Raw genomic sequence first — 11,955 nt, 5'->3', positions numbered from 1 at the left:
GAAAGAAAGAAAGAAAGAAAGAAAGAAAGAAAGAAAGAAAGAAAGAAAGAAAGAAAGAAAGAAAGAGAGAGAGAAAAGCTAATTTGCAGGCTCAAAGTTCTCTGGTTTCTAAAGATGGGACAAGCTAAAATGAAATGAAGCTAGTAAAGTCAGTCAGCCCTGGGCAGTGGGTTTTCATCGCGGATGAAACCAACCCCTGGTTTGTCAACCGCTGAGGAAACCCACTCTGGGAGCAGGGAGTGGGCGGGGGCTTCGTGTGAGCTGCCCTGGTGCCTCTATGCCCCCTTCCTACGTGGCTTCTTCTCTAGGTCAGTTTTGTCCCCACTTTGTCTGCAGCTTCCGGTCTGAACTGCTGTGCACCCCTCGGCAGGAGGCTTTTACCTCAGCCAGGCTGATGAAGATGATGAAGAGCGGCGGGGGGAGGCAGTTGGCTCTCTCCAGGTATGTTCTTCGGGCTGGCTCAGGGAGCATCCACTTAGAGACCATCCTGTGGACCTTTCTGCTCCTGGGGAAGGCTTTACTTTCCCCGTCCTCTCTCATTTTCTCCTCCTCCTGCTCTTCCTTTCCCTCTCTCTCCGTGTCCAGATTCATGCTCTCCATCTCCACATTGTGAGCAGCAGCCATTGTCCTGGTCCTCCCTCCACCTAAAACAGACAGAAATGTCAGGGGAAGCAGGGTGAGCCTTGGGGTCCACAGGCTGTGGCTCTTTCCTGGGATCTTTGGGAAAATGTTTGTTTTCCTGGTCCTTGCTGTGTGTAGCAAGGAGGCAGCTAAAGACGACCAAAATGGCCTAAATCACCTAAGTGGCCCCAAATGATGTTTTCACTGTATTGTTTTGCAACTGTTTTAAAACACAGGGATTTGGGGCAGGTGAGACAGGTTGTGTGTGTGTGTGTGTGTGTGTGTGTGTGTCTTTCTGTCTCTCTGTGATAGCCTAGTAGAAAACAAAGAAACAAAAATCTTGCTACAAAACCTCCACATGTTCATTGTGGTACACACCCACGCAATAAATAAATTAAAAACCTTTTTAAAGCAGGGAATTTAATGCTCACAGACGCTAGATGTGTAGTAAACTCTGTGTGTTCTTTCCTTTATAAACAAAACAACAGCAATAAGAAGCCATGGGCCAGTGAGGTAACTCAGTAGGTCAGGGGGTCTGCTGCCAAGCTGGATGACCTGAGTTCAGTGTGGTTGCTCTGTCATCCCAGCACTGGATGGTGGAAGCAGAAGTTCAAGGTCATCCTCTGCTGTGTAGCCAATGGGAGGTCACCCTGAGATACAGGAGACCAGTCTCAAAGCCAAGGTTAAAAAAAAAACAGTCCGTGCTGAGGGTGTCAACATGGCCTATAGTTCTAACACTCAGCAGACTGAGGTAGGAAGAGCACATCAAGGCCCGGCGTGTGAGACCAGCTAGACTGCAGCTCAGCAATAGAAAAGCCAAGTTCTTCCATGTAAGGGTACTTCCTGGGAGCCAGACACGTTAACCCCCAATCACTTCTTCATTATTTATTTATTTATTTATTTATTTATTTATTTATTTATTTATTTATTTATTTTGGGGCAAGGTTTCTCTGTGTAGCCTTGGCTGTCCTGGACTCACTTTGTAGACCAGGCCTCAAACTCACAGAGATCTGCCTACCTCTGCCTCCTTGAGTGCTGAGATTACAGGCATGTGCCTCCACACCCAGCTCCAAATTAGTGTTTTAAAACTATGGTAAATACCAGGAAAATTGGGCTCAGCATCTAGCCTGATGACTTGAAATCCGTTCCTAGAACCAACATGGTAAAGGAGAGAATTGACCCCCTCTGCCTACAAAATAAATAAATGTAAAAAATATATATATATAGCGACATAAAACTATGTTAACCATTTAAAGCATACAATTTGGTGATACTGATTGTGCTTACAAATGTTGTGTGATCATTGACATGCTCTGGTTCCAAAAGGTTTTCATCACCCTTAAAAAAAAAAAAAAACCCACACACATTAAGCAGTCACTGTCTCCCGTATAGTCTCACCCTGGTCTCTTCCAACCACTAATCTGCTTCTGCGAACAGACAACGTCTGGACAGTTTGTGGAAATGGGATCCTGTGTTTTCTTGCTTGCTTCTGTCACTTACCATGTTTTCAAGAGGCATCTATGCTATAGCATGAACTACAGTTTTCTTTCTTATCTAATGAACACATAGCAATGCGTAGCCACCTCACATCTGGGCCACCCACTCGTCTGTTGAGAGACAAGTTCTTTCCGCCTTTTACCTACTGTGAGTAAGCTGTAGAAACATCCCTGCACAAGGCTTTGTTTAAACACCTATCTTTAGTTCTTTGGTGCATATAACCCACATGCTGAGTTGTGGTAATTCCAGGCTTCACTTAATAGGTGGTGGCCCTAAGATTCCATTCTGAAGTAGAGATGGTTTGGGCTAATGTATAAAAGACAGCTGGACAATGGGTGGATGGATAGATAGATGATGGATGGATGGATGGATGGATGGATGGATGGATGGATAGATGGAAATGTTAAATGCAGGGCCTATTTTCACAAGCAACTCATTGGGAATCAGATCAAATCCACCTTATTTCCAGAAGGCTCTCCTTGGGCATGACTCAATGGGTTACACTAGGTGAATTCACGAAGGTAGCAAATTCTTTCTACTTTATTTCTCTAGGACTTTTTTTCTTCTTCTTCTGAAAGCAAAGTCTCTTTCACACCCTGGCAACCTTCTGCCCTCTCACTCACACATGATCCAGGGTCAGACATTAAATTCATATATATAGTAGCTATTCTGTTATTTTTTTCTTAAAACTTAATAGTCTTTTCTAGTTCTTGCCACTTTGAGAACAGGAGTGGGGATGAGAAGAGTACTGAGATGGGGTCTTGTGTAGCCTAGACTGGCCTAGAATTCACAACCCTTCTGCCTACCTCTCTTTTTTTGTTGTTGTTGTGTTTTACTTTGTTTTGTTTTGAGACACAGGATTTCTCTGTGTATCCTTGGCTCTCCTAGACTCACTTTGTAGACCAGGCTGGCCTCAAACTCTCAGAGATCCTCCTGCCTCTGCCTCCCTGAGTGCTGGGATCACAGGCATTCACCGCTGCACCCAGCCTTTCTGCCTACTTTTTTAAAATGACAAAACAGCAGTGCAGCCTTGAGACCGGCAGCTTTCTGTCCTAAGTACCAAAGCATTTAAATAAGTTCAGGGCTGGGAATGTAGCTCAGCAGTAAAGTGCTTATGTCCGTAAGCATGTTATGGGGGGGGGGACCCTCAGCCCTGTGAACAAACAAATGTGTCTAATTAGGAGTTATTATCCTCGTAGGAAGCAGCCCCGTTATAAATTTAATTACTATATATGATCACTGTATGAGGGAATAAATTTCCACATTGTCGACAATGCAGCTTTATATTTACAAAAGGAACCAGAAAAATAAGGATGACATGTTTGGATTAGATTCTATACCATCTTGGCACAATCTAGAGTATCTGAGAAGAACTTCAACTGAAAAGATCTCTCTATAAGATTAGCCTGTGGGCCAGTCTGTGGTGGTGCAATCCTTTAATCCTGGCACAGGGGAGGCAGAATTAGGCAGATCTTGTGAATTCGAGGCCAGCCTGGTCTACAAAGCAAGTCAGGACAGCCAGGGTTCTGTCACACAGAGAAACCCTGTCTCAAAAAAACAAAGCAAAACAAACAAAGAAAAAATTAGCCTGTGGGCAAGTGTAAGGGGCGTATTTCTTGACTGGTAATTGACGTGGGCAGGCCCAGCCCACTGTGGGGTGCTCCCACTCCTGGGTAGGTGGTCCTGGGAAATATAACAAAGCCAGCTGAAAGAGCTGTGACGAACAAGCTAGTAAGCAGCTCTCTTTCACCGTCTATGCTTTGGTTCCTGTCCTGACTTCCCTTCATGATGAACTGTAAGCTGAGAGAAACCCTTTCCTCCCCAATTTGTTTTTGGTCATAGAGTTTTTTTCACAAATATAGAAGCCTAAAATACGTTTTTAGATTTTTCTCTTCCTTCAGATTTCAAATATAGAGCCAGGCTCGGTGGCACACCAGGGGAGGCAGAGGAAGGTAGATCTCTGTGAGTTCCAGCCACACAGAGAAACCCTGTCTCGGAAACAAACAAAACAAAACAAAACAAAAATCAGATTTCAAAATGTCCAGAAGTTTTATGACTTTCAAGCTCACCATGTTAGCTATGTAAATGCCTGTATATATACCCTGTGATGAAAAGATACCAGGTCTACTCAGAAGAGCCAAGACCATTCATGTCTGTGCTCTTCCCTGGCATTGAAGGGAGGTGATCAGATACAGAAACCTAGCAGTTTGGGGCTGTCACAACAGACCGGCAGAACACAGAAATCTGCCTGTCTCTGTCTTCCAAGTGCTGGAACTGAAGCCATGCACAACCACACCAGACTTTTAGGTTTTGTTTGTTTTACAGCACATATGATATCAATTTCTTATCACCCCTCTTGGCCGTCCATCCTGCTTGGGCCTCCCTACCTGTCTACCTCTCTCTGATTGATCTTATCTCCATCATCGAGGCCTGCAGCACTTACACGTGTCCTTTCCAAGTCTCTGCCACCCTCCCATTCCTCCTACTCCTCTTGATCTCTGCCACCCCTGAATTTCCGAGTGCAGTTAGGTACCTTGGGTATATTAGCAACCATACTGGAACTGTGAAAAAGACCGGTGAGTCCATACATACCTAGGAGGAGGTATGGAAATGAAGGCAGTATGTGAGGTACAAATTGATGCAGCCTTGCGACCAGGTGTCCTCTCTAAACATAAAAACAGTCGTTGAGATGGCCTGATGGGTAAAGGAGCTTGCTGCACGCGCCTGGCAACCTGAGTTCAAGCCCTAGAACCCACATAAAGGAGAGAGGACCGACCCCAAAGACTTTGTCCTCTGACCTCCACATGTACTTCATGGCACATACACAATAGTAACATAAAATTTAAAATATAAAATTGTGCCAGGCCAGGTATGGGTAGTGGCACACAGTTTTATCCCCAGCACTTGGGCGTCAGACGCAGGTGAATCTCTGTGGGTGTTAGGCCAGCCTCACTGCTCCAGACCAGTCAGGAGAGACCAGGTGAGACCTGTCTTTAGAAATAGCTAAATAGATAAATAAATAAATAAATAAATAAATAAATAAATAAATAAATAAATAGATAGATAGATAGATAGATAGATAGATAGATAAATAAATAAATATAAGTAAAGTTCTTTTACCCCTTTCAAGAAGATATGTCTATAATTCTACCCAGCAAAGGTATTCAAATGAGTCCACAAACCTATATTCCAAGGACATAAAATGTGGAACTATTTACAGTAATTAAAAGGCATAAGGAACCCAAATATATTTCCATGGGGAAGTTACTGTTTTGTTTTTCCCTTTAGGAACTAGTATGAGCATCTGCCTGCATATACCTATGTGAACCATAAATGTGCCTGGTGCCCATGGAGGCCAGAAGAAAGCACCAGATCCCCTGGGACTGGGTTACAGATAGCCCTGAGCCACTGTGTTGGTGCTAGAAGTAAACCTGGGTCCTCTGCAGGAGCAGCCGGAGCTCTTCACCATTGAGCCATCTCTCCAGTCCTGGATGTTGCATTTTATGACAGTTCTAATTTTTAGTTGTTTTTTGTTTGTTTGTTTTTGAGTCTCACAATTAGCCTTGGCTGTTCTGGAACTCAGTGTGTAGACCAGGCTGGCCTTGAACTCACAGAGATCCACCTGCCTCAGCCTCACGAGTACTGGGATTAAAGGCGTGCACCACCATGCCAGACTTTTACGTTCTGTTTGTCTTACAGCATACATCATATCAATTTCCCTATGTAGAGCATCACAAAGAAAGTCTAACCTACAGTTGACCCATTTTGTCCTGTCTTGGGTGCAGGCTGTGTATAAATTCCATGGTGTCCGGACAGCTTGCAGAAGCTTGAGTAATTAATTAATTAATTAACTAACTAACTTTAGTTTCATGAGACAAAGTGTCATATAGCCCAGGATCTCCTGTTGCCTTTAGCTTGCTATATAGCCAAGGTTAGTCTTTAACTCTTGATTCTCTTGTCTCTGTCTTCCAGGTGCAGGGATTATGGGCACATGCCACCACAGCTGGCTGAAAGGCCCCTTCAGATGAGAAACAGATTGTCAGAGGCTTAATGAAACACAGCCTGGCCCTCAAGGCAAAGCAGGTGGCGATGACCTCAGCCCGCTGCAGTCTCCCTGTTCGGTCACTCCGTCGCTGTGTGAGTCGGGTGGGCATCTACCGCTCTGACTGCTGCACTAGTCCTTAAGCAAAGATCACAGGCGTTCCTGGAGCTCTCTTTCACGTCGGCCTGATCCACCTCCTGACGTGCTGCCAGTTTCTTGCTGCCTACTCTTTGGTGAAATGCCCCCCCACAACACACACGCACAAAGATCAAAACCAAATGGGATGGCACTGCTGTGACACGTTCTCAGCCTGCCTGTAGGAACAACCCGGTGGGCAGTCAGGATGCCTGCAGCCTTCTGGTTTGCCATGGAGATTGCAAGGAGCCCAAAGCCAGGATCCTTCCCCCAAGGTCGGCAGATACCACCTTGCGGTTGCTTGCTTGTGGATTGGTTTGGTTTTGTGACACAAAATTTCACTCGTCCTAGCCTTGACTCTACACTCTTTCTGCCTCAGCCTTCTAAATATGGGGACTACAGGCACACAAAGAGTCCCAGCTAGCAAGCATTCTTTAACAAAAATACAAGCATGGGTGGTACAGGTGCCTGTAACCCAGGTCTCTGGAGGCTGACACAGGAGGATTGAAAGCTCAGACCAGCTTGCATAGCAAGACTCTGTCTTGAAAACAAAGAGCCAGCAAGATCTTTCCTTGGGTAAAAGCACTTTCGGCGCAAGCCTGATAAAAAAAAAAAAAAAAAAAAAGAGGTGAAGGCAGAAGAGAAAAAAGAAACTGAGCCAGATGTGGTGGCCCACGCACTTAGAAGACTGAGGCAGGGGACAGCGGTTTCAACATCTGGGAGAGGCACTAGCAAGACTCTGTCTCAAAAGTCAAACGACATTTGTTAAAAAGAATTAAACTATGGAAAGCATTTTCTTCACTTGCGATTTCACCCGGTTCAAGCACTGGAAAAGGTAGAACTCCACTTGTTTATTCAAGCAGCCGCCTACCTTAAAACTAAATAAATAAAGTAGGGCTGGCAAGGTGGCTCAATGGTTAAGAGCACTGGCTGCTCTTCCAAAGACTCGGGTTTGATTCCCAGCGCCCATGTGAAGGCTCACAGCATCTGTAACTCCAGTCTGACACTCTCTTGTGTCCTCTGAAGGCAGCACCAAACACACAATACATTCACGCAGGCAAAACATCCATACACATAGAACAAAATAATAAAAAATAAGAATTTAAAAAAGTATTAGTGCTTCTCAGATCAAACACCTGCTGCCAATCCCGAAGAACTGAGTTTAAACTGTAAATTGTCCTTTGACCCCAAAAGTATACTTGCCTGTGTGTGGGCCAAACAATAAATAAAAAATTTTAGTGCAATTTTTAAAAATGGAAATCAGTAGGACCAGGTGTGGTGATGTCTTTAATCCCAGCATTGAGGGAGGCAGAGACAGGCAAATCTCTGTGAGTTTGAGGCCAGCCTGGTCTACATAGGGAGTTCCAGGGTTACATAAACAAAACAACAAAATTAAAAATGAGCAAGAAAAAAATGTCTGGAGACACATTTCAAAGACAGCGCACTTGCCTGGCATGCATGAAGCCCTGGAACAAAAGAAGGAAAAATGAAGGGAGTGGGATTTTTATAAGAGATTCCTGACCTCAGAGAGAGGTTTTTTCCCCCCAGCCACCTCTCAGCTGCCTCAGCTCACTGTATATCACATAATATTTCCTGGCGTTACAGTTTAAATTATCGCCAGAAATTTTAAGTGACCCATTTCAGTCCCTACATGAGTCTAAAAGCACAGAGGTAAAGTTGTTTCTGAAATAAGTTGTCTGAGGAGTAATAATACTCAGGTTTAATAATGTTCGCAGTAGTAATGCTCAATAGTACTAACGATCTCAGCAGCACGAATACTCAGTGTGCCAGTACCCCCCAGTACTAATACTCGACTGTTATTAAACCATGTAATTAATTACTGCAGCGGTTATTATTAACCCACTACCGTACCAATAAAAGACACAGACGCCTGATAGAATTTTAATAAGCCTGATTTCACCTGGGGCCAGGCAGACATTAGCCCCCTAAGCTACCTCGCTTTCTCACAGTCCCACATTCCAGGCCACGCGCTCTAATCATTCCTCTCCGGGCTACTTTTCACCCACGTGGGCTGCTTCTTTCCAGCCACACGGATGCTCAGAGCAGGCTCCTCCCCGCCAAATGCGTCTCTCCACACTAATCCCACACTTGTTCCTTCTTTCCTCTCCTCTCCCATTTCCCTGATCCTTCTGTCCTTCAACCCCCCTCCCCCCCAGAACCTTTGTTCCACCTACCTCACCTCCACCCTTCCCAGATGCTTACACAACTCTACTAAGCCAATCAGGGATAATTCTGGAGGCAAGGTTACACAGTGTCATTTTGGTGTCCCTGAGGGACCGCCCATGGAACAGTAAGAGTCTCAGGGAGCAAGCAATTAGCATCTGAATACAAAGCACCAGACCATGCTGTAACGGTATTAATACTCACATGCCAATAGTCAACAGTACTAATACTCACTAATGCCAAAACCCAGCGGTGCTAATACTCAGCAGTACTAATATTCAACAGCGCTAATACTCAGCAGTGCTATTGCTACGTAGTACTAATGCTCAGTAGTGCCAATACCCAGCAGTGCTAATGCTCAGCAGTACTAATGCTCAACAGTGCTAATACTTGGCAGCATCTGTGGTCCCAAGGAAGAAAAGAAACACTTGGTTAGTTAGATATGTCTCTGTTTATCTTTTAGTAAAGTTTTGTTTCCTTTTTATATTTGTTTGTTTGTTTGAGACAGGGTGACCTTGAACTCCTGTCCTCTATCTCTCAAGTGTTGGTAAGTGCCACCACACCCAGCTCATCTCATTTTTGTGGGTCTGTGTGTGTGGTGTATGCACATGTTCGTGTGGGTATGTTGCACATGTTCTATGTGCTGGTAGAGACCAGAGGTTAACATCAGGTATCTCTTTTCCATTGCTCTCCACTTAATTTTTCAGTATTTGTTTATTTTTCTATATGGGGTGTGTGTGTGTGTACACCTGTTGGTGTGTGAGAGCATGCACATGCTGCAGTGTGTAGGGGGACAGCGTGATGTTGGTCCTCACCTTCCCCCTTGTTTTTGAGGCAGTGTCTCTTGTTTACCGCTGTGCCGCCTGCTCCAGCTTCCAGAGCCACTTCCCACGTCCCCACTTCCCTGCCATAGGAGGGCTGGGATCACAGATAGGGACCAGCCTACCTGGCTTTTCATGGGTCCCAGGGATCTGAGCTCAATTTGTGAGGCTGTTACGAAGACCCTTTCACCTGCCCAGTCGTCTCCTAGCTCTCCCACCTCTCGATGAACCTGGGTTTGCCCGGGCTGGCCTGATTCCTGATGCTACCCCTCCCCAATGCCGGGATTACCACAGCCACCACCGCACCTGGCTTGTTATGCACAGCATCTCCTTACCAAGTATGCCACCTCCCCGGCCCCTCTTCTCCCTGGTGAGGCATAATTCCTGTGCAGGCTGACCCCAACAACACCCAAAGCTCTTCCTGTACCTAAGAGACACACAGGAGTGGACCTGTGGCTATCAGACATCCGAAGCATCACTGAATTTGGCATTCCACCCCACTCCATCCAAAACTCTTATTTGTGGCTGAAGAAATAACAACAACAGCAACCAAGCAAACAAACAAAAAACAACTCAATTTCTCAGGCCTCCTTAATTCTCTTCTTTTCTGTCACTAGCTTTGCCCAAGCTGGTCCTCACCACCCTACGTAGGCAGAAGTGGCCTTGAATATCTGCTCCACTTCCCAAGTGCTGCAATTAAAACTGAATCAAACTCTGGGACTCTGCATGTTACTTAAGCACTCCACCAACTAAAATATGTCCCTAGCCATTAGGGGTCTTTTCTACTGCCCAGACAAGAAGCAAAGATCATAATCACTGAGATCACAAAAAATAGATAATACAGAAAAGCTTATCAGACAAAACCAGCCTTTCAACTCACATTCATTCACACCAGCTCAAGCTACAGGCAGTGGCCAATAAAATACCAGAGTGTATGTGTTCAGTCTTTCAAAGCCAAGGACTTCCAGTAAATTCCTTTGATAACACTGGTCAATTGTCCGTTTTCTTGGGGAATTCCAAATCTCTTCTTAATGGGCAGCAGGGACCAGCTCCTATTACAGAAGCCGAACATGCCCGATGCTTTCATTTTCCTTGCTGTAGGCAGCCAGGGTTGACATGTGGCCTAAGTTTGGGCAGCCAACTGTATTTGCTTCTATCTAAAACAACAAAACCAAAACAAACTAAAAAACCAATGCCGTTTAACTCTGACTGGCCTGAAACTTGCTATAGAGACCAGGGCAGCTTTGATCTCACAGGGATCTGCCTGCCTCTGCCCCTCAAGTGTTGAGATCAAAGTCATGCACAACCATGCCTGTGGTGGGTGGGTCTTGAGGAATTATGGCCTGGTCTCACTTCCGGTCCACTCTTCACTTCTGACTGAGGAATTGACCAGATGCCTCACAATCCTAAGGCCATGGCTTCCCACCCATGAAAGATTGTATCCTTTTTTTAAACTATAAGCCAAAATAAGCCCCCCCTCCCCATAAAAAAAACAAAACGTAAAAAAAAAAAAAAAAAAAAAAAGGAAAGATGTAAGGAAAAGAAGAAAGAATAGGATAGGTAAGGAAAGGAGGAATATTACTGTTACTTTTATAAAACTGTGTTTGTTTCTCAGTTTCTCCCTTAACCTGGCTATCATACAAATAATTGAGATGCTATTATATTTTTTAATAATAAGCTTCACAACACAATAACTGAGCAGTTAGTACCCTACTTTTAACCCTTTAAACTAATTTGGTTTCCTCCCAGCATACTTGTTCTTTGTAGCTTTTCTGCTTCGGCTCCTTCTCCTGGTGTCTCTTGGACCTCTCCCATGGCTGAGTCCCCTTCTTCCTCCTTGAACTCCTCCCCTGGCTGGCAGAAAGTCCAGCTCTATTCTTTCCCCTACTCAGCGATTGGCTGTAAGCTGCTTTATTGGCATATTGGGGGACAATGGGGAACAATGTTCACACAACATTGAGACAGAATATTCTCAGAAAAAGGATTGCAACAGGATATGGAGGGTTACAGAAATTAGCCTTTAATTACACAATAACCTCATGCTGATAAAGGGATAGGCTACATCCACACATTGCCTAGCCTTTATATGACTATGTTGATATCCTGTGCACACACACATACACAGACCAGCAGTGTTCTGACTCACAGAGTTGTCAGCCAAGATTTATAGACCCACCTTGCTGTGATTGCTGCCAAAGGGCCTAGGAGAACACTGCTCCAAGCTTCCATGTTTAATTTTAATAGGTCTTGGTTTTGTGAGCTTTGAGAATTCTAGTTTGTTTGTTTGGGGACTGTGTGTGTGTGTGTGTGTGTGTGTGTGTGTGTCTGTGTGGGTGTGTATGTGTGTGAGAGGCAGAGAGAGAATGTGTGTGTGTGAGTGTAGTGTATGAATGTGTAGAAGCTAGAGGTCAATTTATAGTGTCTTTTATGGCTATCATTATTTATTTGTTTGTTTATTTTGTTTTGTTTTGAGACAGGGCTTCTCTGTGTAGCCTTGGCTGTCCTAGACTCTCTTTGTAGACCAGGCTGGCCTTGAATGCAGAGACCCACCTGCCTCTGCCTCCCTGAGTGCTGGGATTAGAAGCATGCACCACCGTGCCCAGCTTATTATTATTATTATTATTATTATTATTATTATTATTATTATTATTATTA

At 44.6% G+C, this 11,955-nt stretch overlaps 1 protein-coding gene across 1 annotated transcript in view; it reads right to left on the bottom strand.

Moving 5' to 3' along the window:
• Positions 1-11,955, bottom strand: part of Rhbdl2 (rhomboid like 2) — a 43,032-nt gene that overhangs the window by 20,802 nt on the left and 10,275 nt on the right. The window contains exon 2 of the mRNA XM_055611368.1: positions 382-644. Coding sequence (XP_055467343.1) covers positions 382-624 — 243 coding nt within the window. The 5' untranslated portion in view covers positions 625-644. The remainder of the gene's footprint in view (positions 1-381; positions 645-11,955) is intronic.

The sequence above is a fragment of the Psammomys obesus genome, unplaced genomic scaffold (assembly GCF_907164565.1).
Source record: "Psammomys obesus unplaced genomic scaffold, mPsaObe1.curated_primary_1811, whole genome shotgun sequence".
Lineage (NCBI taxonomy): Eukaryota > Metazoa > Chordata > Mammalia > Rodentia > Muridae > Psammomys > Psammomys obesus.
Note: the sequence above shows the minus strand (reverse complement) of the source record. Positions and strands in the feature narration are given on the sequence as shown.